General features: G+C 36.7%; 1 protein-coding gene across 2 annotated transcripts; it reads right to left on the minus strand.

Annotated features, from left to right (window-relative positions):
- Positions 1 to 34: 34 nt before the first annotated feature.
- LOC129417175 (pleckstrin homology domain-containing family D member 1) lies at positions 35 to 27,547 on the minus strand. Of its 2 annotated transcripts, none has more exons than XM_073864913.1 (13): positions 27,253 to 27,547; positions 26,447 to 26,540; positions 17,947 to 18,036; positions 17,725 to 17,801; positions 16,598 to 16,689; positions 15,926 to 15,978; positions 15,747 to 15,841; positions 15,530 to 15,623; positions 14,362 to 14,552; positions 10,941 to 11,073; positions 7,361 to 7,505; positions 1,475 to 1,618; positions 35 to 368 (listed from the first exon to the last, which is right to left on the minus strand). In XM_073864913.1, the coding sequence occupies exons 1-13, from the start codon at positions 27,402 to 27,404 to the stop codon at positions 295 to 297; spliced, it is 1,434 nt and encodes a 477-aa protein (XP_073721014.1). In that variant the 5' UTR covers positions 27,405 to 27,547; the 3' UTR covers positions 35 to 294. The 2 variants fall into 2 exon arrangements, with proteins under 2 accessions (XP_073721014.1, XP_073721015.1); XM_073864914.1 differs by lacking the exon at positions 27,253 to 27,547 and adding an exon at positions 26,849 to 26,945.

Here is a 27,547-nt window from a genome sequence, read left to right on the forward strand (position 1 = left end):
TGACTGATTGCAAACAATGTTTACTGGACCTGTGTGTTGTTAGATAAGTTTATATTTTAATTTGACTCATGACATTGTTAAAATCACATTTTTAAATTTTCATGTGAATACTGTAGGCCTAGTTACATTTATACAGAGACCAGGATGAAAAAAAATCTGTTCTCAGGGTGGTGTGTCAGTCCATGTCCATCTGGCAGAATATATCTAGTCATCACCCTGAACGTTTTTTGTTGTTGTTGTTGAGTGATGATCTTAATAGGCCCGCTGTCTCAAACATCTATCTGAAGTCGAACATCAGGTGGTCTCTCTCAGCTCCTTAAGGCCGTGATCCACACCACGTGAAGAGGCAAACGACTGTGAGTGCTTCACTGCACACAAAAAAGCATGAGATGATGAAGTAGGATCATTTAGTTATGAAACTTAATTTAATTTGAGTGCAGCACAAGGTAATGGTTTCCCAGAAACCTGCATGTGTCAGCTCCTTATAAAGTTAGCATCAACTAGTTTTCCAATAGTAGCTAAGAGCGGGGAACAAACTTACGCTTTTGATTTTGGCTCTATTATTAAAAAAATATTTAAGATGGATGAATTATTTTTATCATTACACACATCTTTGCTACAAATTAACACTTAAAGTTTGATTGTGGGACCTACCGTTATCGTACAAATTCCACCAAAAGTGACAGAAGTGCAAACGTTACAACTTACCCTATCTGTGGTTAATTGTAACAAACAGAGAGTTTGTTGTTACACCTGCTAGAAAATTTGGTTTAAACACAAATAATAAATAAAATTCTACTGTAATACTAAAGGCGGATATTGTTTATATATACCCCTATATTAAATTAATGACCACATTCATCCATCCATGATTCTTCATCTAACCATCCTTGTATTATGAATCAATGCATATAAATATAAATTTTTAAGAGGGATGTACAATTAAGACAAAAAAAATCATAATTGTCAGTTATTTCCCCTGATATTGTATTAACAGGTATCATTTTTAAATGATTAGTATTTACATTGTTTTCATTTCATTATAATTGTATACATGAGGCTTAATTGAAACAGTGTGTTAGGACTTGATGTCACAACTAACCCTGCTGTGTAAAAATGCAGTTAGGAGTTGCAGTTGATGTTTCAAAATGGTGTTATGTTTAAGGAAATAACAGTGACTAAAATAATAGGTTGGATTTGGTGACTTACACACCCAACTCAGAAATCGAAAAAAAAAACAAGATGAAGAAATTTACTTCCATGCCTCCAAAACACTCTTTGTTCAACATCTTAAAGAAAACACATCAAAATTTTCACAAATTTACAGGAGATCATCTTCTGACAGTAAGAGAAAAAGACCAAAAGCACAGATTGCTTGGCCCTGTACAGTAGCCGTGTTACAATTAACCCTGCATTAGTTTGTTGCCAGCTCACCCCTACTGTGTTATAACATGTGAACGTGTGTTGCACTTACGCCAGTGCTTCCTAGAAGCCCGTCTCTGTATACGGCAGCTTTTGATGCGGCGAGCAGTGGCTTTATGCAGATATACGGCATTTTTCATGATGGCTGGTAGCTTGGCCTCTATCTCTGCAGCACTGATGCATTCCTCAAAGAATTCTGGGAGTACAAAGCACAACTTTATATTCATACATGCAATTTAGCAAAGTCAGGAGTGAAAAGTTCATGTTAAGTTTCTTCGTAGTTAACAAAAAGCAAAAGCATTTAAACTTTGAAATGTTTATAAAAATGGAAAAAAATAAATATTATCCATTACAAACCCCTTCACAACTAGTGATTCATTAGTGATCTGTAGAATGATGTACCTGTACCTGCAGTATTAAATAATGCTGAAAATGTATAAGGTTGGATGTTAAGTCACTATTATTATTTTTTTAAATAAAAAGGAGAAAAAATATGAAATAACACACTGTTAGTAAAAATGTGACCCATGCTGGCAAATTGAGTCGGAATTAACACATTTTCAAAAATGAGTTTTTTACAATTTGACATTCTCTATTAACTTTAAAACTTCAAAATGTACGAGGGCTTAATGTACTTACTTTTATGAAAAGTTTTTTTTTTTTTTTTAGTTTTTTTTGTAGCTCAAAATTGTACTCTGCGCATTCCGACTCATTGAGACAGAACGGATTATAAATTGTCAAAATATGTTCCCCAGTGGTCAGTGGGGCAGTACCCTTTAAAAAGTTACTAATCTCTACAGTACCATTTGGTATAGTTATCAGAATCAACTTTATTGCCAAGTAGTGCTGGTTTGCATGTACAAGGAATTTGTCTATAACTGATGCATAACCAGACAAGAGGCAGATTTCTTGTCTGCCTCCTGTTAGACAGGAAATCTGTGATCCATCTACACATTGAATCAGGCACATTCAGCTGGGTGAGTTTGTAGCAGAACCAGGATAATTGTATTAAATGGAGAGCTGAAGTCCACAAACAGGATCTTGACGTAGGTTGAGTCTATGTCCTAGCTCTTTCAATCTTTATAACAGATTGAAAGAATCAATATAGGGTCCAGCTCCTTCAAGTCCAAAGAATGTGCTAGATATTCATCCATTATAAAGATAAAAATATCTAAATATGTGTTCATATAGCCATTTTCACACAGAATTACGTAAAATACATGGAAAATGCGTCCGGGATTAATCCTGGGATTGTTTGATTTTGGTTCATTCACACTGCCAATGATTTTCTGAAATGATCCTATAAAGACACGCAACATATATAAAGTCGTGCACTCTTAGGGGCCAGTCACACCAAAAGCGTTTATGGCAGTTGCAGGCGCCTTTTTTGAATGATATTCTATGGGCAGGGCGCGTTTGCGCGCTGTTTATGCGCGCCGAGCGCCTTGCGGTTTTCTGCCGCCTGTCGCGCACGCGTTTTTGAAGGAGCGCTGAGAGCGGAAAAGCGCCTGACGTCATTCGCGTCTTCCATTGTCCAATCGAATGAGGGGAGAGGCGGGCCTTACGTTGTGGTGAGGGAAGTTTACAGTTGCTTTGAAGAACCGGACTCCACTCGCTCACTCTCTCCTGCGTGTTTGTGCACCTCTCACCCTCAAACAAGGTCAGAGCAAGCGTCCTCTTTTTAAAGTTTCTGCTAATATGACAGTTAACAGCAAAAGAGCGCTCACGCTTCAATATTTGATTGACAAGACAGCTGACTCGGTGGTTGCTTAGCAATATGAAAAGCCGCGCCGCACTGCTCTTTTTTAAAAAAGGCAGTGCGTCGCGCCTTGCGTTTGCAAGCGTTTAAAGCGCTTTTGGTGTGACTGCGCCCTTAGTTTTTATTTCAAAGTTGAAGTTTGCTAATTATCCGTTATTTCTCTCTCGAGAAACCACACATATGCATTTTGTTTATGATAAGATAATAAAGGAGCATGTGATGTGCTGTTCTGTCATGTTGGTGGGTAGTGAGGAGCTCCCTGATCTCTGCTTCAGTCCAGTTTGCAGACATTTCATTAGTGTTGAACTGCATTTCAAATAGCTGAACGATAACTTATTGTTGAGGTGACGTGCGTGCATTTTTGTTAATGATATGATCATGAAGGAGTGCATGAAACGTTGCTCAATTATGCTGGTGACTGATCTTAGCTTCAGAATGGATAGCGACACGCTCCCTGATCTCTGCTTCATTCCAGTTTGCAGACATTTCTTGTTGTGAATGTTAATCTACATTTTAATCCTCCATGTCAAAGAGCTGAACCATAACTTCTTGTTGCGATGACACGCGCATCCTCATTACAGCACAACCCTTACGGCATTGTTTCTATCTGTTGTTTACACAGAACATTTTACGGCAATGTTACTAGCGATCCCAGAACATTTACGGTACGTGTTTGTATTCACACAGAAGGCTCTCTGCAAATGTTACGGAAATTTGTCAAAGTACTGTGTGAATGGGGTTTATGAAAAATGATGGACATTATGTAACTCAGATGGCAGAGGCTTTCTATTGACATTGTGTATTTTGTTTAAAGTGGAGTCTCCTGTATTAAAGCTTGTCTTGCGCATGCGCTATAATCAGCATGGTCACAAAAACTTGTCTGCGTGCAAATGGTGTGTGCGGATGACCACGGACCCTCTTGATGACGCAAATTGCGTTTTGCTGGTGGTCGAAATATACTTAGTGATCAATTTGAGCTGGGGCAGTACTAGGCACTCTAATGACTACATTACCACTGATGTCAGAGCAACGGGCCTGTAGTCATTCTCTGTTTTTTGGGGACAGGAATACTGTTGGAGGACTTAAAGCAGGCTGGGACACATCAAATTTCCAGTAAGGTGTTAAAGATATCTGTAGATACTGAAGAAAGTTTAAACGTGAGGAATTATGAGTTTAAATTGATGTGCACTAATATTATGTCAGAGTACTGCTGCTTATGTTGTTTGTAAGCATGCTGCACAACATGTTATACATGTATATGTAAGGGATTTGTCAGTATTTTTAATGCAATTGATGAAATAAGCTCACGCAACTTTCACACACTCATAAAGTGAAAAAAAATGAAAGAGGCAGATGGCATCCACTTTAGTAATGATAGTCTACAGCCAAACACTGTGGGTTTGTACTAGAAGTCAGGACCAATGTAAAAACATTGTGCTCAATACATCACACAGATCAATAGATGAAAGTAGTTTTTTGTGGCTGTTCAAACACATTCGACCACTGCTCATCTACACAATAGCAATCCAGTTGAATGCGTTTTCGCCTATGTCTGAGCCAACGTTGAAAGGCGTAAACGTGAAAAAGTAAAGGGTAAACGCATTAATGTAAACATGGCCTGAATGTAGTTGATAGTGGACAAGCTCAAAACCTTTAACACCTCATTTACACCTGAATTTAGCGTTGTCCACTTGTAATCCGACCAAAATGCATCTTACAGTTTTTTACAGACGCTAGGACACATTTCTCAATACTTAGGTCACTTTTACAAAACTCTTCACACAGTGAGCACAACAGAAGTCTATGTGGGATAAATTGGGGATCAATTATTATTGCTGTGGCACAAAATGCATTCAATAACTACATCCCTCAAATTTCATGAATTATTTTCTCACTCAGACACAACAACTGCCAAAACTTTTTATACATACAGGCCAATTTGCACATGCGTACATACTGTTTTCAAAACTGTAAACTTATGTTCAATACTATAACATAATACAAAACTGAATAAGAACGCAATTTGCTACATTTCTACAGTAATATCTTAATTAAATATATTTTAAAATTTTAAATTAAATGCTATAAAACAATTGGCCAAATGGAGAAGTCTGAGTAGATTAGCATTACTATTGTATTTGTATCAGTGGATGGTGTGTATACAAATTCTTGTATTTTTGAATTAAAAATTAAAAATAAATTACATAAAATATTGAATAATTCTGCATCATGTCTGATTTATTCCCGTCTGATTTATTCCCGTAACATATATTGCAGTGAATTATAAACAGAGATGTGTCCTTGTTTTACACAAGAAAACACTGTATAATGCTACATGTTGTTAGTGTTTTTAGGTCATTGTTTTGTGGGTGACAAAGTGTCCTGTTGGCTGTCAACCTTTGCTAGGAAGAATGAGTTGATTTGAGACCTGAATAAAGTGTGTTGGTAGTCGTAGTGCATTTTGAATGTAAAATGAACTGCTTTGCCAAGCTGAAAGTTGATTAGGAGAACTGTGTGAAGAGTTTTGGAAAAGTGACCTAAGTATTGAGAAATGTGTCCTAGCGTCTGTAAAAAAAACTGTAAGACCAGGTGTAAACAGCATCCAAGATGAAGAGAATTGTAATGAGGGATGAGGGGAAGGGAGAATGCGCAAGGAAATATTGAGATAAAACACTCCACTATAAACAACATGACATAATGGCAATAGACAGTGTTTGCATACACCATCATCCTTTCTTCTTTTATGTTGATTTTCTTCCAAGAACAGAAAGCTAGGGAGCATTTCATTTACCATAATCCTTGATCCTTGTTCTTTGTTTTCTTGTTGTTTGTTCAAAACTTTGTTTGCAATGGTGAATCGGCTACTTTTCTTCATCTTTCCTGAATTTTTAAATCTCCTGTAAATGACGGGAATCAGTGCCATCCTGGTGGCTTGGTAGAGTAATTATTTGAATAAGAAAGTATTTGTACGGCAACTGTGACGAACGTTGTAGCTCACCCTGGTGCAAGATTGTAAACATCTGTCCTCACAGAAAGTAATGTATCATGTCACAACCTCTGTGTACTCATCCAGAATGTTGGCAGCAGAACTGAATACATCCCAAGCACTCTTGAAGGTCCTCTACATGATCCCTTGTCCACTGCTTGGATGTCCTCACAACAGGTTTAGAACACTTTAATTTCTGCTTGTATGCAGGAATCAGATGGACTATGATGTGATCCAAGTGACCCAGAGCAGCTCGTTGGACAGAATAATAAGCACTGCTTTCTGTAGTGTAACAGTGATCCAGATTGTTCTCCTCTCTAGTTGGAAATTAAATAGATTGTGTGTTTTCGAGCAGTTCAGACTGTCTTTGTTAAAGTTGCCATGGACAAATGAGTCCGGATGTTTGTGGTCCACACACACAGTATATGGTTGGCAGGAATGCACTGAGCCTTCTACATGTTGGCTTGCGGCGCAATGTAAACACTGACCAGTATGAATGAAGCAAGCTCACGTGTGAAATTTAATGGTTTGCTGTTAAAACTGCACCAACCGCTATTTATGCAAAAGACAGAATATGTTGAAAAGTCTTTGTGCACAATGAATGCACATTTTTAGAGAAATAAATTCATTGGGACTGCAGCCCCTATGCAATTCTTAAAACAGTATTTACAAATAATCATAAGGGAAATTTCCCAACCAAAACATTAACCAAGGAAATTGTACCAAATATGAACTCTTTAGGTCCAAAGCTGTACTTTATAAAAAGGGTACTACTGGTGACCTCTGGGGTAGGCTACATATTTAGAAAATTCTGAAAGTGTACAAATGCAATTATAGATTTTACCAAATTGTTGCTCAGATAAAAAAAATGATATTTTACACTTAGTAAAGTAAGTGTAAAGAGTAACCACCCTTTACCTAGATCTGACAAATTCTTCCCATGCATTCTGGCATTCATTTTTCTTAACAGTGCATTCTGTGATGCTTAACTAACAGTATATACGTTATACGTTAAAAAGGACAACTTAAAATACAATGTAACCAATATTTTTCTTTCCTGAAATATTATACAAAACATCTAACTAACTAAATAAATACTGTGTTAATACTCAAAGAAGGCTTGTGACTATATTGCATTGAGAGTATATTAAACATATTGAAGCTCATGTGGTGATTTTGTTGAGTAAACTCACTGCGAAGATGGCCGACATCTCCTCTCATTCTTTCGTCTCTCTCACGGGTGCGTTCTATTGCATTTAGACCCTGCTCTAGATCTTTCAAGGCTTCCTCTGCCAATTTCAGCCTACGTTCCAGTTCCACACGAGACTCCATCTCAGCCTAACAAACACACAAATGAACACATATGCACAAACAACATACTGTATTGCATGTCTAAGATGCACAGTACAAGAGAGATATATATTAGACATGCAAGATATAAAGGTGGAGACAGATATAACTGTTTATAGAATTTCAATAGATTTTTCTATCACTGAGTGGTAACATAATAACGAAAGATATGGATGGAGAATGGATGTGAGAGACTTAGTGTTGTATGTAACTTGATAAAGCTATATTCAAGGAATCGTTCACACAGAAATCAGATTGCTTATTATGTAGAAAGCAAAGAATTTTCATAGGATCTTTATCCATAAATTAATATTGGAAGGGGTGAAGACAGTTTGCAACTTTTTTTCTGTGCTTTCCCCCACAGTTTTATTTTTGTACTGTCATTGAAAATGAAAAGATTTGGAATAGGATCTTTCATGGGCGTAGATTTAGGGTGGGACGCTAGGGACATGTCCTTACCAATATTCAGGGAAGACTGAATTGTCCCTAGCAATAATTTCGACCAAACAATTAATCTGTATTTATATATAATTACTGATGTCCATCTTATTCTTGTGTTTTCTATTTTTTACTTATTATATTTTTTTCAGGAATCATTTAAATGAGATTAGAAATCTTTTGCAATCCCGTCCTGTAAAAATAACGCTCTACGTGGTACACAAACGGTTAACAGCTTTCGTTCTCTGCAATGGCCGCCTCCGTAACTCACATCGCTAATATGATTGGCTTTGCATTTCTTTAGTCCCGCCTCTCTAACTCACATCACTTTATGATGGGATTGTCTTTACTCGCTACGTGTGATAGGATGGTTTCACTTTGTGCAACGCGCCAAAGTTCACTCAACAAGACGCGCGTGATTATTCGGGCTACAGGTAAGTGAGGAAGAAAGTATTATTATACCCACTGTAACTGTTTCATGCACAAAATACGGAACAAGTTGTGTCACATAATGATTCAAGGACAGTGTTTTCACCAATACACGACAATCCCATGTTAACCTGAGGAGTTGCAGACTTGTGTCAACCTTTTATAAATGGGGTGGCAAGGTTATTTAGGGGGTCCCTAATCCATGAAAGAAAATAACCCCAACATGGTAAAAACATGAATTCATGTCATGATTGCTGAATACTTTACATTACTGCACTGTATTCATTATTTGCACAGATGTAGACATAATGTAAGGTTGCATTTTAAACTTAAACTATTTTTTCACACTGATTAACTGTCTGTTAATGAAAAGAAGATTTAATGTGAACTACAGAAACGTTAATAAACGTTGTTCAGGAAACAGCATGATTTTCATACCTACTTCAACACTGGGATTTTTTGGCAAAATTAAATTAAGAATTAAATATGAATTGCATATTCTTCAATGTTATAAAGTAAATATGGATTCATATATGTTACAATGTCATTTTCTTTTTTTTTTTGACAAAGACTTAAACAGTTACTGTTCATTAGGCTCTAGGACATAACGAATTGTTTATTATAGTACATTAAATTTGGGATGGCACCGGGGGTGGCGAGTCAGAGGTCACTGAGTTGTCTGTTGTTTATGTCAAGTAAACGGTGATAAACAGTTTTTGCAATGCGACCGACCATTTTATTTATGTCCCCACCAATGCCAGGATCAAACCTACGCCCTTGGGATCTTTATCCATAAATTGACAGTTCCTCGTTCAAACCATGAGTGTCAAGTCAGCACAAGATTTTTGAAATCTAAATGTGGACTTAATTGAGATTACACAGCTCAAATGACGACATGATCTAAATCTTACAATTCATTCTGTCCCCACACAAAGCTGGTTTCATACCCATACACGCTAAAAAATGCTGGTTTATTTTCAACCCATATTTTATTATCATAATGGCGACTTATTTGATTGGATCTCACTTTAAGATTGTACGTAGTGTTTTTTCGCAATTAAAATTATTCTTTGTTTTAGCAATCACATAACAGTCTTACGGTTCTTACCCACACTTGATCAAGATACTTTACAGCATGAGTAATATGATTTTATGTTCTCTGAGGATAAATTAAAAATCTTCTTACAGTTTTATCTGGAACACCTTTGAAACGCTGTTGCAGTGAAATGCATTTATTATTTGCCTGCTTTTTTAAATATGGCCACTTACTGTACATGACAAAAATTGCATGGTGACAAAAGGTAAGACTTGTTTTTATATTAAGTCATGTTTACTGTGAATAGTATTTAGTTTTTTAGTTTGTATTTTAGGTTTGTTATCGGTTAACTCTTGTTGTGTGCCATCAAACTATTTTAGGATGGGTTGCACCAACAAGGATTAGGTTTAAATTTGGTTTAAATCGAGGCTTATTTAATAATTCTGTTGCACCAAACTTGAAATTTTGTTTAAAAATAATTAGGGTTACATATAAACTGTCATTTTGATCCAGGTTTAAATTTTACAGTAAACCTAGATTATCTTTAATCCTGTTGCTCAATTACTTTAAACTCTGTTTTAAATCTCAGTTAGGAATTCGCTTTAAACTTGCAGATGAGGTTTAAATAAAAGATTCTACAATTAAATGTGTGGCTAAATGATCAGAAACAGACAGCACAAGCGTGATGGCGCTATTCAAAGATGAGTTTATTATAGCGTCTCAACAGTGTGAATTTGGCGGCTTAGTAACATGTTTTATATGATGCGCCAGTTGGGTGTTGTGATACTTCTCTTGCTGAACTGAAATTGACAAGCTCAGCTTTTTACCCAAAGTTGAATAATTTTCAACTCTCAGTGCTCAGCACGGGAAAACTAAGAAGTGCCAGCCTCAAAAAAACATGGTTCATTTTTGTAAGTAAGCAATAAGGTACGAGAGGCTGTGCTGTATCGTGAATAAGTAACGGCTGAAGGGCATTGTTAGGCACGACGCGAAGCGGAGTGCCTGCAACCCCTTCAGCCGTTACTTATTCACGATACAGCACTTGCCTCGAGTACCTTATTGCTTTTATAAAACGGTTACTACACAATATTAAAGTAAAAAAAAAATATTAGTGCAACTTTTATGAAGTTAAATCAATAAAAACATTCCTTCTGCTAGAAAAATCAGAATCAAGGATTGGAACTAACCGTTTTATAAGGGGATATAATCTGATTTTATGGTTCTATTATTCGTGAATGTCATTGTTGTATGGCCAAAGAAAATTATGCCATAGCCTAGATTTTTCTAAAAAGCTGCCACTGGTTGAAAATAAATAAATATGCACACTGTTCTTTAAAGCAGACAGTCAATGGGCACTTAAAAACTAAATTGTTTTTTCTGTTGTTCTTACTGTCTGAGCAGTGTTCCACAACTGAATTTACAGCCATTTACAGCAGGTTGTGTCCAACTGTTTTTAGCGTTTCTCTACATAGTTTTATTCTCTACAGTGTTTCTTTTTTTCAATGCACGTTAGGTCTCACCTTCAGCTCATCCTCAGTGTGCTGTTTGTCTGTTGTGAGCTGTGTAAGAGACTGCTGGAGTGCACAAGCTTGGGAAGAATAAAACTCCCTTTCATCCTGCAGAATTTTGGCTCTCAGTTCAATCTCTTTCAGCCTGCAGGGGTAAAGAGAACTGTCATAAGAATTAGTAGTGGAAAAAACTGATTTATCTATTAATATGCCAGATATGTTGTTTTCAGAGGTTGGCTAAAGTCTCAAAATCAAATTCTGAGATCTGAGTTTGATTTCAACCATTATGATTTCAATATATGACACCACAATACACTGCACATTTTGACCAATTAGGTCATCTAGGTTTTTTATGCATATAGAATATTTGAATTTTACCCATAGTACACATCATATACAGTAGACTGTGTCGTATGCTAGACCAGATATATTAGCCTGCATTGAAACCTTAGACATAATGTATACTTTTATAATCAATGCATTGATTTGACAATTTAAAGAGCACCTATTTTGCAATTCACAATTTTACACATTATTTGGTGCATGTTAACAATATGCAAAGGTACAAATCCCAAAGTAAACGATGATGTGAGTTACCGTCTCCAATTTAAATCTCTTTTCTTGGACTACGACGAACACATTAGATTGTAGGCAACAGTTTACTTCCTGGGCCTGTTGACATGTACACGAGCACTTGTTGTTTGTCGTTTCTACGATCATAAATGCAGACATGGTTTTATATTTTAGCTTCCTTACCTTACCAATCTGTTACTTCTGCTCAAGCTGTGCTGGTAAATTTGATCGATCAGCTTGGTCAACTGCTTTTTCTGGATCAGATTCAGCGCGTATGGATTAAGTAGTGAAGACGATATTAACTCCTGTCAGTATTGCATTGAGAGCTAATCTTCCAAATACGGTAAGGAGCGTCACATTTCCGGTGGTATTCAGGCCAATCACAACATACAGATTAGCTATTTGGATGACACTGAGCTTTTCAGAACAGTGAGAATTGTACAAAATCAACGCATTTCAGGGAGGCAGGGCATAGAGGAGTTGTGTCCGGTATGTGGAAAATAATGTTGTTTTTTTAACACATTGTATTACAGCAAATATAGAAAATAACGTTTTTAGCACTGTTATAGGTGCACTTTAATACATTTGCCTTAAAGAGCCAGTAAGATGCAAATTTTAAGCATCCTATCACTATTTATAAGTCCTGGACAACAGGTTTAAATGCATGCAAGGTCAAAAAATACTGTAATTTTCTCAAAATATAAGATGAATGAAAATTACCCCATTTCTCAGAGATCCCCAAACGATTCATGTGAAGCCATTTAACGACTCAGTCTGCCTAAACCCCACCTTTAAGTAGCCTACTCTGCTCTGGTTGGTCAACTGACACAGTCTCCGCACAGACCACAGATCAGTGGCACAGACCAACAATAGTGCAACATGTATTGAGCTAGTGCTAACATGATTTACTGAGAAGAGAACATCGACATCAATACACATTATTCATCATTAATCCAAGCAATAAAAACAATGACAGAAACTAACATTTTACACTTATTTAAGCATTTATGTAAGCTAACCTGGTCATAGCAAAAAACTTAAGTGCAGCATACGATAGTCGCTTGCTAATGTGACTGACAGTATATTAAGATTTAAAAAAACAAAATCAATACACATCATTCATCATTAGTCCAAGCAATAAAAATGATGATAGACACTAACGTTTTTACACTCATTTAAGCATTTATGTAAGCTAACCGGGTCATAGCAAAACCGTAAGTGCAGCATGTGTTAGCGCTTGCTAATGTGACTCTCTGACAGTATATTAAGAGTTTAAACAACAACATAAATACACATCATTCATCATTATTCCAAGCAATAAAAACGATGACAGACACTAAAGTTTTTACACTCATTTAAGCATTTATGTAAGCTAACAGGGTCATAGCAAAACCGTAAGTGCAGCATGCATAAGCCGCTTGCTAATGTGACTCTCTGACAGTATATTAAGAGTTTAAACAACAACATCAATACACATCATTCATCATTAGCCCAAGTTATAAAAATGATGACAGACCTTACCATTTTACACTAATTTAAGCAAGTATGTAGCTATACTCATACTTACAGGTTGTGGTTAGGAGACGCATGTTGTTCCAAATAAAATGGGTACTGAACCATCTTTCATTGCCATTCGTCTAGTAAATCCCTCCGTGAAAAAGTAATTTTAAACACTGATTCTTAACAGCCAAATGTCTAGTAAATCCCTCCATGAAAAAGTAATTTTAACCACAGATACTTAATATATCTTCATCCTTTGGCAGTGAAAACAACACAAACTGAAAACACAGCGTGATATGATGTTTACACACTAACTTGCTGTGGGCAGGTCATAGTTTTCGTTTCTCCTGCGGGCAAGGTTGTAGGTGGAGATTATTATGCAAAGTGTTCGTATTACATATAAAGACAGGCAGGAGATTCAATCCATATGACGACTCCTTTCAGCGATTCAGAGTTGACTCCCTACTTAAGAAGCCAATAACTTTATTAATCATGCACTTTTTAGTTCAAAAACTTTGCACATTGTTTACATTCATGGACAGCTACATGACACACTGAAATACAGGTTATTTTTGATTTTGGATCTGTGTGGCTCTTTAAAGGCATAATTCACTCAAAAATAAAAATTATTTTCTGATATTTACTCACTTGTTGTTACAAACCTGTCCAAATGTCTTTGTTCTGATAAACACGAACTAAGATATTTTGAGGAATGTTGTGTCCAAACATCATGAGCCTTATTCACTTCTGTAGTAGGAAAAGAGAATACTATGGAAGTAATTGGGGATCATGAATGGTTTGGTTACAAACATTCCTCAAAATATCCTTCTTCGTGTTCATCAGAACACAGAAATATATACATGTTTGTAACAACATGAGAGTGAGTAAATGACAAGATCATTTTAATTTTGAGGCAAACTTTCTCTTTAATAAATATTATAAACACAAAACAGGAAAAATGTGTACTATCTTATCAAGCTGGTTTTTAATGAAAGTATTCTATTATAACTTCATTTAGTTCTTGTGTAATGGTCCATATAAAACAATAACTTATTTAATTCTTACTTTTGAGGTCATTTATATCCGCTGGTCAATCCACTCTTTCTTTTTTATGCCTCAGTCACTTTACTGAGTCTGATCAATAGACTTGCTTATTCAGGGATCAATGTACATTTCCATTACTGTGTTTTAAACACTCCATTTACTCGGCTCCAGGTCAGGTCAGACAATGGCTGGTGCACATGATTGGTGCTGCATGCAAAAACCAATGCTTTTTTAAGAAATAGTTCTCTTAATAAGTTATGTTCCGACTTAGAAACACAGAAAGGATTATTAGTCATAAAGTAATGGATTATCTCACCTTTGATTTGCCTGTTCCTTCTCTTTAAGCAGGTTCCTCATCTGCTCCTCAATGTGGCGCAGGTTCCCCTGAAGCTGCACCTCGGGATTCTGGGAGTCTAAAGAGGCCTGATGATCTTTTCCTGTTTTGGTACCATCCTGCCCTCTTCCTCTCAGCAGCTCAAGAGTGCGCTCTTTCTCCTGGGAAAGCTCCTGAAGAGACAGTCTGATTTGTTTTATATTGACTTCAGCTGGGTGGATCTCTTATACATTAAAAATAACCCAGACTCAGGAACTGCACACATCAGACTCATTACTCACTGTCGTCGAGTATAACTTGGATATAACATAACTGATGCAGTGTGTCCACATTTCTACTTGATGATGATAAAGCTGTATAAACAATCTTACGCCTTAGGTAAAGCATTTAAAAATAAAGGTGCTTAAAAGATTTTTCATAGCAATGCCATAGAGGAACTAATTTGGTTTCTCAAATAACTATTCAGGGAAAGGTTTATTAAAAATAGTATCTTAAAAAAACCTTTTCACTGCAAAAATAGAAATGTTCTTCAGATGTTAAAGGTTCTTTATGGACCCATTCAGCCATTAAAGGTTATTCAATGGCATGAAGCACCTTTATTTTTAAGAGTAAAGCTTCGTCCCATATTCTAATTTCAGTTATCACACAGCCTTTCTGGAACATTAGGCTATTACAATAATCAGTCACAGCCTTTATTATTAAAATATTCCTGAACCATCGTTCAATACTGTAAAACTGAAAGTCATTTGGGAAACCTATATTTCCAGTCTAACCCTGCTTGGGTTTTGTCCTTCTGCCTCATCTAAAAGTAAACAAAGAAATAATTGAATTCAAATGAATATTTCATGTCTATTTATTTATTTATTTACTTGATAAGTAGCTGGGCAATAAGCAGGTTATTATACACTCAGCCAATAAGCAGATGCAATATGTAGGTTAATATACAATCAGCCAATTAATGCAAAAATAAAACCCCTTCAGGGTGATACAAGACCACTTCTGTCCTGATTACCCCCCTGATTACCCTGGGGGGTTATTTTGCTGTTATATCCCGCTGACTGTACATTATACCCTACATAACCATTATAGCATGTATAACATTAATCTCTAATATCAGCAAAGAGATCTCAAATTATTTTGAGGGTAATACCTCTAAGGATTTTTGCAGCAGTGTTGTGAGACTATGAAGCTTTTCTTTCTCAGATTCTACTCCCCTCAGACATTGAGACGTGCCATCCAGATCCCTACCAACACAAAGCAATGTTAAAGTTTAGGTTCACATGGATTTGGAGGCCTATTTAAATAAGTGCTGTACTCATATGTAGCCTACTTATTTTGTATGTTTATCTAAAATAAAAAAGTTTTACACTTTAATATGCTCTTGTTCTGATCTCAGCTCTTGTACTACTTCCTCAAACTTCCGCTTTTCTTCTTCCAGCAACTGATTCAGTCTCTCCAGCTCCTACAAACACAAGCACACACAATTGTGTATGCTTACATTTTAAATATTTTGGGGTTTAAGTTCATCAAAAATATGAGCACTAACCGCCTTCTCTTCTCTTTCCAAGCATAGTTCCTCTGTCTCTTCCATTAGCTTATCTAACAATAACAAACAAACAAATAAATGATTGTAAATAGAACCTAAACTAATATCCAAGGCAAAGCATATCAAATATTTGCATTGACACAATTAATTTTTTACTAAAATGTAGCATGATCGCCTCTAAATACCATTACTAGTTACTGCAATACAACCTGGAATAATTCTACCCAGTCTCATGTAGATGTGTATAAATAGCACGAAGTGTGAAAATCATGCAATACATACGCCAAATTCCAATTTAACAAAAAGTTGTTCTAAACCTAGACCCAAGTGACAATGGTAAAAAATAGCAAAAAAAAATTGAGAAACCAATAAATAAAACTTCACACTTCGTGCTATTTATAAGCAACTCTGTGAGACTGGGTTGAATAATTAGGCAATGTCATCAAAACAATAAATAATATAGAAATAAAATACAGTAATAATAAAAAGACAGATGTATGCAGCTTACATAAAATCAAAGTCATCCCATGTTAATTATTTATGGTTTAAGAGTAGCCTAATGGATTAGAGCATTGTTTAAAAGCTTTATGAATACACATTGCAAATTTGTTACTTGAAAAACATTAACCATTAAAACCTTAGGATAGAAAGAAAAAACACTTTCATCTTCACCTAAGTATTCCTGCTTTTCTTTGGCCAGCTGTAGGCCCTGAGCTTCCAGACTCTCGATCATAGCCTCCCCCAACTGAGCATTCTTCCAAGTGCTTCAGAGGAATCCACAATTTATAACACACCACAATAGAAACTTATAATAAACTCTAAAACGATAATGTTAATATTATACCACAATCTCAAATGACACATTAATGGCCTCAAATATATATATATATATATATATATATATATATATATATATATATATATATATATATATATATATATATATATATATATATATTTATTTTTTTTATGTGGAACATGCCAGAAAGAAACCTTAATGGGATACTCCAGCCAAATATCAAAATTACTCCATGATTTACTCAACCTCAAGCAATCCGAGATACGCATGTCCAGCATCCTTTAGATGAACACATTTGGAGTTATTTTAGTAAATTTTCTTGATTTTTAAAGCTTATAACAGTAGAAAACAGGGATCAGGGAACAACTTCTTACTTTGAATCCCAAAAAAGTGCACCCATCCTTCACAGAAGTAATCTACACAGCTCCAATGGGTTAATAAAGGTCTTTTGCTGGTAATCGATGCGATTTTGTAAGTAAAAATACATATTTTGAACTTTATAAACTATAAAAATAGTTAATAAAGCGATTCCAGAGTGTCACTGCACAATGTACCTATGGTAACCAACGCTTACTATACTAAAACTCCCTCGTGATTCGCCAAGATGACGTCATTATGGGAAGCTAGTTATTACAGGTTATTTAGTTTAAATTTTTTATATTTTTCTTACAAAATTGCATCGATTACCAGCAGAAGACCTTTATTAACCGGTTGGAGCTGTGTGGATTACTTCTGTGAAGGATTGATGTACTTTTTGGGGTTTAAAGTTAGAAGTTGTTTCCTGATACCTGGTTTCTACCATTATAAAGCTTTGAAGAGCAATATTTACTAAAATAACTCAAAATGTGCTTGTTTGAAAGATGATGGACATAATTTATGTATCTCAAATTGCTTAAGTAAATCATGGGGTAATTTTAATATTTGGCTGGAGCATCCATTTAAATGTGCAATTACTTGTGTAAACTTTACATAACTGGAGAGTAAGACTGGAATCACTCACACTTTTCCTGAATCCTGTAGTATCTCCACCCATTGACTCTGCTCTGACTCTGATTCGGCAGCCAGGACAATGTTTCCCTGTACAGGACATAACGAAACATCTACTTGTAGTCAAAAATATAATTTAAGTCTATTTCCATTTCCAGTTGAAAAGTGTATGGTAAAAACATATTAAACATAGTGAGTGCAATTTTGTAAAATACAATAGGAAAATAATTTTTACAGTGAAGTCCTCATGGCTGATAACCATAGCAAATGGCATGCCTTGATGTTCTCTTGGCTCAACGACACATCCACCCAGTGGGATCACACCCTTATAAGAAAGAAAGAAGAAAAAAATGTAAATAATGTGCCCTGTATGTGCCCCACATTCTGCATTATATATTTTTCTATATATGCTTGGGGCCATTTCTGAGACTGGCATCTCATAGAAGGGCCATAGAGCTATTTAAACATTCATAAAAGCACAATATTTCTGTAACTGTATTGTTTAAATTCAATCACTTAACATATAATAATACTTTTAAAAATTATAAATAGTGTTTTTTATCTTTTATTATACATTATTTTATAACAGTAAGTAAATATTGTCATACCCTAAATTATAAAAGCATTGCACTTACCTAACAAAGTCAATACCTGAATACATTTATTAAACCTTTATACTTTTTTGCCAACATGTGTTTTTGTTTTGATTTTATTTTTACAGCATTGACAGTTTTGTTTGTGTTATTCTGTAGTTTTAATGAATTTGCTATTATAATAGTCCAATAATTATGTGAAAGTCACCCTAAAACCTTTTAATGGTAATATTGTGAAAAAATCATATTACTGCTCTATGTGTAATTAAAAAAAAAATTAACTTTTTTTTATGTTTGTCACACTTTAATATTAACTAAAGATAACGCAAGTAAACACAACATGCAGTTTTTAAATGAAGGTTTTTATAATGAAGGAAAAACCAAAATCCAAACTCACATGGCCCTGTGTGAAAATTCCTAATAACTGATTGGGCCACCCTTAGCAGCAACAACTGCAATCAAACGTTTGCAATAAATTCAACCACATTGGAGGGTTTTTGAGCATGAACCACCTTTTTAAGGTCATGCCACAGCATCTCAATATGATTGAGGTCAGGTATTTGACTAGGCCACTCCAAAGTCATCATTTAGTTTTTCTTCAGCCATTCAGAGGTGGACTTGCTGTTGTGTTTTGGATCATTGTCCTGCTGCAGAACCCATGTTTGCTTCGGCTTGAGGTCATGAACAGATGGCCAGTATTGTACTTCAGGATTTTTGGTAGACAGCAGAATTTGTTGTTCCATTAATCACAGCAAGTCTTGAAGCAGCAAAACAGCACCAGACCACCACACTACCACCACCATATTTTATTGTTGGTATGATGTTTTTTTTTTTCTAAAATGCTGTGTTACTTTTACGGCAGACGTAATGGGAAGTTTTCTGGCAAAACTGAGATGAGCCTTTATGTTTGTTTTGCTCAGCAGCAGTTTTTCGCCATGCAGGCCATTTTGCCCAGTATTTTTCTAATAGTGGAGTCATGAATACTGACCTTAACTAAGGCAAGTAAGGCCTGCAGTTCTTTGGATGTTGTTGTGGGGTCTTTGTGGCTTCTTGGATGAGTCATATCTGTGCTCTTGGGGTAATTTTGGTCGGCTGGCCACTCCTGGGAAAGTTTACCACTGTTCCATTTTTTTTGCCCTTTGTAGATAATGGCTCTAACTGTGGTTCGCTTTAGAAAAGCAAAGCTTTAGAAATGCCACAAAAGCACTTTTTCACACAGGGCCAGGTGTGTTTGGATTTTGTTTTCCCTTCATAATGTTGTGTTTACTTGTGTTATCTTTGATTAATATTTAAAATTGTTTGATGATCTGAAACAATAAAGTGTGACAAACATACAAAAAAAATCAGTACGGGGGCCAACATTTTTTTTTTCGCACCAATGTTATAAATATATCATAACGAGATAAGTAACATAGCTGGTACTGAATTAGAGGACATTGTTATGGACACTGTGTAACATTTAACATCCTTCCAATTGTAGAAATATATTGTGACTCTGTCTGTGTAAACCAGGCTAAAGTCTGATAATCTAATGATGACATGAGGAGCATAAAAGATTTCACTGATTTCAATAATATAGCTGCATAGATTTATCTTTGGCATGTTTCTTCTCATCTTTCCTCTGTTCCTACCATAGGCACATGAGGCTTATGCCTCTTTTTCTCATCCATAGTTTAATGTGTTGCATTACATCAAAGATAAGGGACTTTGATTATATCTCACCCTCTCACTCCCTATGAGGTGTCGCATTTGGATGCTGTGACTTGATGTGAACAAACCTCCTTTTCATTCTGTGTGCCAGCTCTTCTCTGGATGAGCACTTCACAATCCCAGTGGTGATAATGATATGATTAATGTGAAATGCAGATGAGTGATAAAAATCCAAACATGCCTTCCATTCACTTTCGAGGGAACTTAACGCTGCGTCATGAAATGACACTATGAATTATGAATAATTGATGCACCTGAATAATGTGTTTAACTATCTTGCCTTTTATAGCAGCAAGTGATGAAGGTCACACATGACGGCGAAACCGAAAGGTATAAATAGGGAGGTCAAAGAGTTTAAACGTTTTGTTGTTCAGTGTCCTTACTTTATCATGGACATGTATACACATGAGGTCTGCGTGGAATGCCTGGGGGTGGACCATGCCCAGGCTGCCCTTGAGGGGGCTGTCTGTGAGCATTGTGAGCTTCTGCCTCTGAAGACACTCCACTCCCGGGCAGCATAGTTTGATGAGTCAGGAAATGTTAGGGTTCCTCGTGGCTCGGGACCTGCATTTGCAGAGCCAGCGCAGAGTCTCCAGTCATGGGTTTGCAAAATGGAATTAGCCAAAGAATTTGAAACGCCCTAAGCCTTTCTCAGCCCTCGCTGGTTTCACCAGATGCTTTCGGCGGGGACTGGGAAGCCTGCACTGCAGCTTCTACCACCCCTAATCAGGAGATCATTGGAATACACTAGGTCGTAGGAGCTAGATGCGGTGAGTTTAGATGCAATGGATTTAGGAGAAACACCATCTCTCTCCCCCAGTTACGAGGAGTTTAGAGGTTGTAACTCATGCAGTAAAGATATTAAACATTGAGTGCCGGCTGAGAAATTAAAGCAGCCAGAAAATTGGATGAGAAGTTTTTAAAGAAACTTGTTCAACCTCAGAATCGGGAACTTCCTTTATCCCTGATCTTCATGTTGAAGGAACAAAATCATGGATTCAACTTTTTTTTTAAGTATAAACACAAAGCACTACAACCTACCAAGGAGACAGCACAAGCTATTGGTCAATCTTTGGCAGCTATGGTAGCCATGGAGAGGCATTTATGATTAAATTTATCGTGGATTAAAGAAAAAGGTAAGCGTGTACTGCTTAATGCCAGCTCCTCCTGACAGCAGCAAAAATATAAGGTGACCCCCTTCGTAGAGCTTGGAGGTTGAGGCAGCGGTTTCAAGAATTTTAAAGAGACAATAATGTCATTTTGGCCAACCACAAGCCAGCTGCTAAGAAGCCCTAATGCTCAGCAAGCAGGGAATAACTGCTTTTTCGAAAACCCCTTAGGGAGTCGATATGTTAAACCCGCCGTCTATGACACTTCGGGTACAGGATTTAGTTCACTGTTCAGCCTCTCAGATTCAAAGGGGTTTTATCCACTGAGGTAGACCCCTTACAGACTAGGGTGTCAAAGCAGGAGGTTTTAAATCTTTTGGAAAAGGGGGCCATAGATTGTGTTCCCCCTCGAGATTTAAACTGGTTTCTACAGTCAGTATGTTATATGGGGGGCTTCGGCTGTTAGACTTTAGGCATCTCAATCGATCTCTAAAGAGATACAAGTTCAATCTTGGAGAAACAATTTCCAATATTGTGGCTGCTTCAGATCCGTGGATTGTTTCAAGATTCTTTACATCTCCATTCTTTACGCATTTGCAGGTAAAGCGTGCCAATATTGGGTTGCTCCATTCGGGCTAGCTTTTTCCCCATGCATGTTCACAAGATTGGCCCTTGCTCCATAGACACTTCGGGGGATCCATACATTAAATTACATAGACAAATGTCTGGTGTTAGCTAAGTCTCACAAGATGGCAGTTCAGCTTTTGTCTTCAGTGGTGGCTGAAAATATTTTTTTTTCTCAAGGAGGAACCCATTCCGTATCATCAGGGTTATGCACAGATGCCTTTATTCCATAACTATATGGAAAAAATCCTGGTTTCTCTATCATGGTCTGACCCTGGGGGTGCTTTGTCACAGGAAAATAGTGATGATGGATGCGTGCATCACGGGTTGGGTAGCGGTAATGGAAGGCTGCTTAGCCAGGCAGCTGTGAACAGAGCATCATCCCCTTTGTCATAAACCGCCTAGAGAAACACCTTAGCGGTGTTTCAGGCACTGAAACACTTCCTTCCAGTCCTCAGAGATCATCATGTACTGGTCAGGACAGATAATGCATCAGTGGTCTCATACATAAATCACCAAGGAGGCCTGAGTCTGTGCAGACTGCTGCATTAGGTTCTCCTTTGGACTCAAGGGAAACGTTTATCACTCAGAGCTATATATGTATTTCAGGAGCCCAGAAAGTGGGAGCAGACATTCTATTGAGGCATGGGCTGAGGTCAGGGAAATTGAGATAAGGTGGAGCAGAAATCAACTTATTGGCATCTCGAAAGATGGCCCATTGTTCCTATGGTTTTCCCTGACACATCCAGTCCCGCTCGGTCTGGATGCCATGGTACAGATGTGCCTAATGCAGAAAGAGAGTGTTTGACGAGAAGGGATATCTCTCCTACGTATAGCTCCGTTTTGGCCAGTCTGAGTATGGTTTTTGGAACTCCTAGCCCTGTTGGCAGGTCAGCCAAGGGAGATTCCTCTAAGGAGGGACCTTCTAACACAAACCAGGGGGTCATATTTCACCCCTTTCTGGAATTGTGTAAATTATGGGTCTGACCACTGAAGGGAATCAGTTATTATCTCTCAACTGAAGTTGTTAAGATCTAAAGTGGTGAGTTTTCACCCCATGAGCCAGCAGCCATATCACCTTGTAGCCCAAGACAGCTTGCCCACTAAAGCTAAGTAGGGTTGAGCATGGTCAGTACTTGGATGGGAGTCCTCCTGGGAAAACCAGGTTGCTGCTGGTAGAGGTGTTAGTGAGACCACCAGATGCTCACCCTGTCGTCTGTGTGGGTCCTAACACTCCAGTATAGTGATTGGGACACTATACTGTCAAAAAGCACTGTCCTTTGGATGAGACATTAAACCAAGGTCCTGACTCTCTGTGGTCATTAAAAATTCCAAGATGTCATTCGAAAAGGAGTAGAGGTATGCCCCATTATCTTGGCCAAACTTGCCTATTGGTCTTCCAATCATCCCCATATATACTAATTGGCAATATCACTCTGTCTCCTCTCCATTAATAAGCCGGTGTGTGGTTGGCATTCTGGTGCAATATGACTGCCTTCGCATTATACAGGTGGATGCTGCACATTGGTGGTGGTTGAGAAGATTCCCCCCTTCATATGTAAAGCGGTTTGAGTGCTGCAAAAAAAGCACTATATATATGAAGAGTTTGGTTCCAAAACGCAATAAATCCATTTTGACAAATTTTGGTAAAAACGTGTTTTCTATACCAAGAAAGTGACAAGATGAAAACAACTATTTTCTGTTACAAACTTTCACATAGCATCTTTAGGTTATAAAAACATAAAAAATTCAAATCCATAAGTTGATTTTCAAAGATTTATTATAAAAACGGATAATTTTTTCCACAAAATGCAATAAATCCATGACAAGTTTTTATTCAAAATGCTATAAATCTATTGAATCAATAGCCTATATAAATGTGCATTCATCTTTGCCATGTTATATTCATTTAGTTGACTAGTTGTACACACTAATTAAAAATATAAACATTAATGTTATTAATCAAAACACTTACTTTGTCATATTAAGAACACTGTCATTGCGGTTACTTGACGTCCTCGCTTAACGTCTTTCACAGAGATCAGCTGTAAAATGTTTTTGGTCCTGCTCGATTTTTGTTGACTTTGAGTAAAATTATGGAAAGTTTTTCATAAGATCCTCTGGGGTCAATGTGTTAGCATGAGAAGCTTGATGCTGTCGGGAGAACAAGCACCCGTCTCCCGAGTGCCTCTCAGGGAAAATATTAGATGCTGATGGCTTACGTTTCTTTCCCATCACAGAAAACCATCACAGGTTTAGCGATGCAATGAAAGTATTATTTTGTTTTGTTTGTTGATCACGAAGTACAAAGTAGATGAGGAAAACTAGGACTCCGTGGACTCAGCGCGTCCGCCATTGTTTGTTTACATTGCGTGACTGGTGGGCTGTAATATCAGAAATGGATTTATTGCGTTCTGTAAAAAAGGAGCAGTGGCGTTTGTCGCATTTTGGGAAAAAAGGGAGAAAAGATGACAGAATAACACGGCGGATATTGGATTTTGCGTAAAATTAAGAATTTACTTTTAACTACTGACCTGATATAATACTGATTTTGGCAGTAACTCATTTTTTTCAAAAATGGCGTTTATCGCGTTTTGGAACCAAACTCTTCATATATATATATATAAATATATATATATATATATATATTTCTGGCCATATATTACTATTATTTGCTCCAGAAAGAATTTAAGACATTGTTCACCCCAGACTGGGGTACATACTGTACCTATGGTTCTCACTCATGTGGCTAGATCCTTAATTTTACAGGCCTTTCATCTTCCTCCTCCATTTAAGGCAGTGGAGGAATATATCTCTGTGGAGAAGATCCAACCAATTACTGGTCTGCTTTGGATCCTCTAGTAGGGGTCAGTAAGCTTAGAAACAAAACATCAGTAAATGGATAGTAGAGGCTCATTAGCTTACAAGGTGCGCGGAATGCCTTCACCTCTGCTAATTATTAATAATTGGACCTCTCATCCTCACCTGGATCTCAGGTTTTCATGTCCTAAGCTGTGCGTAACACCTTCACACCTGGACAGACACAACTTGTTATGGCATAGTGGGCATTTCGTTACCCATAGTGTCATTTTATGATGCAGAGTTTAGTTCTTTTGAAAGGGAACGTGTTGGTTACATCTGTAACCTCTGTTCCCTGTGATATGGAACGAGACGCTGCATCTCTTTGTAATAACTCCTCAAGTCTGTAGCGCTCACTTTATCAGAAGCTAATATGCTCTGTTTGCTCCTTTATCTCAGGGAACAGAGGTTACAGATGTAACTGAGAAGGTTTTCTTGCCACCATGAGCTTGGCTCATGGTTGCTTAGCAACAGAAGACACCATGGGAGCACAACCTCCAGAGAGCTTTGGAAAGACTTAAAAAAAGATTGACCCGCATTTAACATGCGCTTTTACTTGTGACATGTAAATGGCCCCTAAAACATTAAAATCAATTATTATAAAATGTATCAAATTAAAATTAAATATAAAACTAAGTAGCCTTAATAAAAATTTCTGCATGCTGGATTATGTTATATTTTTGACAGATCTGGGACACAAAGAGGGAGAGCACCACGCAGTATATACCCCTGCTCTATGGTAACCATGATTTTTATTAATGCAATAAAATTAGAATTTTTTTATTGATATAATAAAATATGAAATGAAATAAACATCAAATGAAATAAACAATCTGGCAACAAAAAATTAGCTATATTCCAACTCTGTTGTAATTATAAAATTAGTAATTATAGAATATCTGCAATATAGTAATATTGCTTTTTAACATTTATTCATCCAACATTCAGAATATTAATTGATATGTTTTACTGTAAAATTGTAATGTGTTAAATATGATAATATAAGGAGAACTTATTATAAGGAGAACTTTTTATATATTATAGGTTCAATTTTCGTTGGCCTCGAGTAAAATAACCCCTGGGGTCAATGTGTTAGCATGACAGAAGCTTGATGCTGTCGGGAGATCAGCATTTTTGTCTCCTGAGTGCCTCTCGCATAAATTATTAGTTTTTGATGGCTTACATTTCTTTCCCGTCACAAAAAAACACCACAGATTTAGCAATGCCATTAAAAGTATTATTTGGTTTTTGTTTGTTTGTTGATCACGAAGTACAAAGTAGATGAGGGAAAACTAGGATTCAGTGTGTAATCAACGCACTGCCATTGTTGTTTATAGTGCATGGAATTGTGCGCTGTGATTTGTTGAGCAGATTTATTGGATTCTGCAGAGAAAAAGGACTGGCGTTTATCACGTTTTGGGAAAAAAGGGAGAAAAGATGACAGACTAACACAGCGGATATTGGATTTTACATAAACTTAAGAATTTACTTTTTAATACTGACCTGATACAATACTGATTTTGGCGTAGCTTATTTTTTAATGCCATTTATCCCGTTTGGAACAAAAATCTTCATATATATTTATATATATATATTTACAGTATATTAGGCTATATACTGTTGTGTAAATACCCAATAATATTATAAATATTATTAAGTAGGCCATTAGTTCTATGCAGTCAAATAAAACGCACGTAAATAAAGCACAAAATCTGTGTGTGTGTGTGTGTGTGTGTGTGTGTGTGTGTGTGTGTGTGTGTGTGTGTGTGTGTGTGTGTGTGTGTGTGTGTGTGTGTGTGCGTGTGTGCATGCGTGTGTGCGCGTGTGTATGCATGCATACCTTAGGGTGAATGTTAAAGTATCGATTTGTCTCAAAGTTTTTTTTCTCGTTCTCAGCATAGTATAACAGGAAGCTATCCTTGATGATGAAGAATCTGTTATGAAAGCACAAACTTTTTCACAATGATGCACAACAGCTAATAGCAGTAAAAAAATACAGATTATATACTAGATTAATAACTACTGTATATTTAGACTATCCAAAAATGTAAGCTTTCTTACTCAAATTGATTACTTTATTTTTGTTCTTAACTTAACAGATATCCATAAACATTACATTCATTTCTATGACAGTACAGCGCTGATCTCACAAAACTGGGTGCCATCTATAAATTGATTTTTATGTTTCCTAATGTATAAAATCTCGCCAGCAGTACAGAACATTCTTATAGATCTGACTTACTCAGCTTACTGGCACAACTCTGCTCAGTAAGCTACTGCATATAATGATGGGTTACAGGATATCGTCTAAGCCATAAAAGCTTTTGAAGTACATTACAGCACAAGGCAATACAGAAAAAAATATACTATCCTAAATTCAATACATGAATTTCTTCGCACAGCAAAAACAGCGATAAAATTTTATAGCTACTTAATAACAAATGCCACTGGAGCTCTGGGTCTACAGTGAAGATTAAAATGTTAGGTATATTCGTTGTTTGTATTGTGGTTTTACCGAAACTGTTTTTTCAAACAAAACAAAACAAAACAAAACAAAACAAAACAAAACAAAACAAAACAAAACAAAACAAAACAAAACAAAACAAAACAAAACAAAAAACGAATATTGTAAGTGCCCAATGTTACCTGCGGGACCACTTTGCTGAGGACCTCCCAAAAGGTCTTTTCCACAGTACCCCATGCAGTTGCACTTTGGTGCTGATATCCAGAGCGTCTGAGTCAGCTTGCTCCATGGAGGTCCAGGACGAGAGTGGGGAGGGTTTGGACGAGGAGAACATTACAGAGTCTCTGACAGCAAATAAGGATGAGGAGGTGTGGTAAAAATGTCAATAAATTTAAAATAGTAGCATATAAACTCTCCAGAGTTCCCCCACACACATAGCAGCTCTCAATCAAAGCTTGTGAGCATATCCTCCAGTAA

The sequence above is a fragment of the Misgurnus anguillicaudatus genome, unplaced genomic scaffold (genome assembly GCF_027580225.2).
Source record: "Misgurnus anguillicaudatus unplaced genomic scaffold, ASM2758022v2 HiC_scaffold_28, whole genome shotgun sequence".
NCBI lineage: Eukaryota > Metazoa > Chordata > Actinopteri > Cypriniformes > Cobitidae > Misgurnus > Misgurnus anguillicaudatus.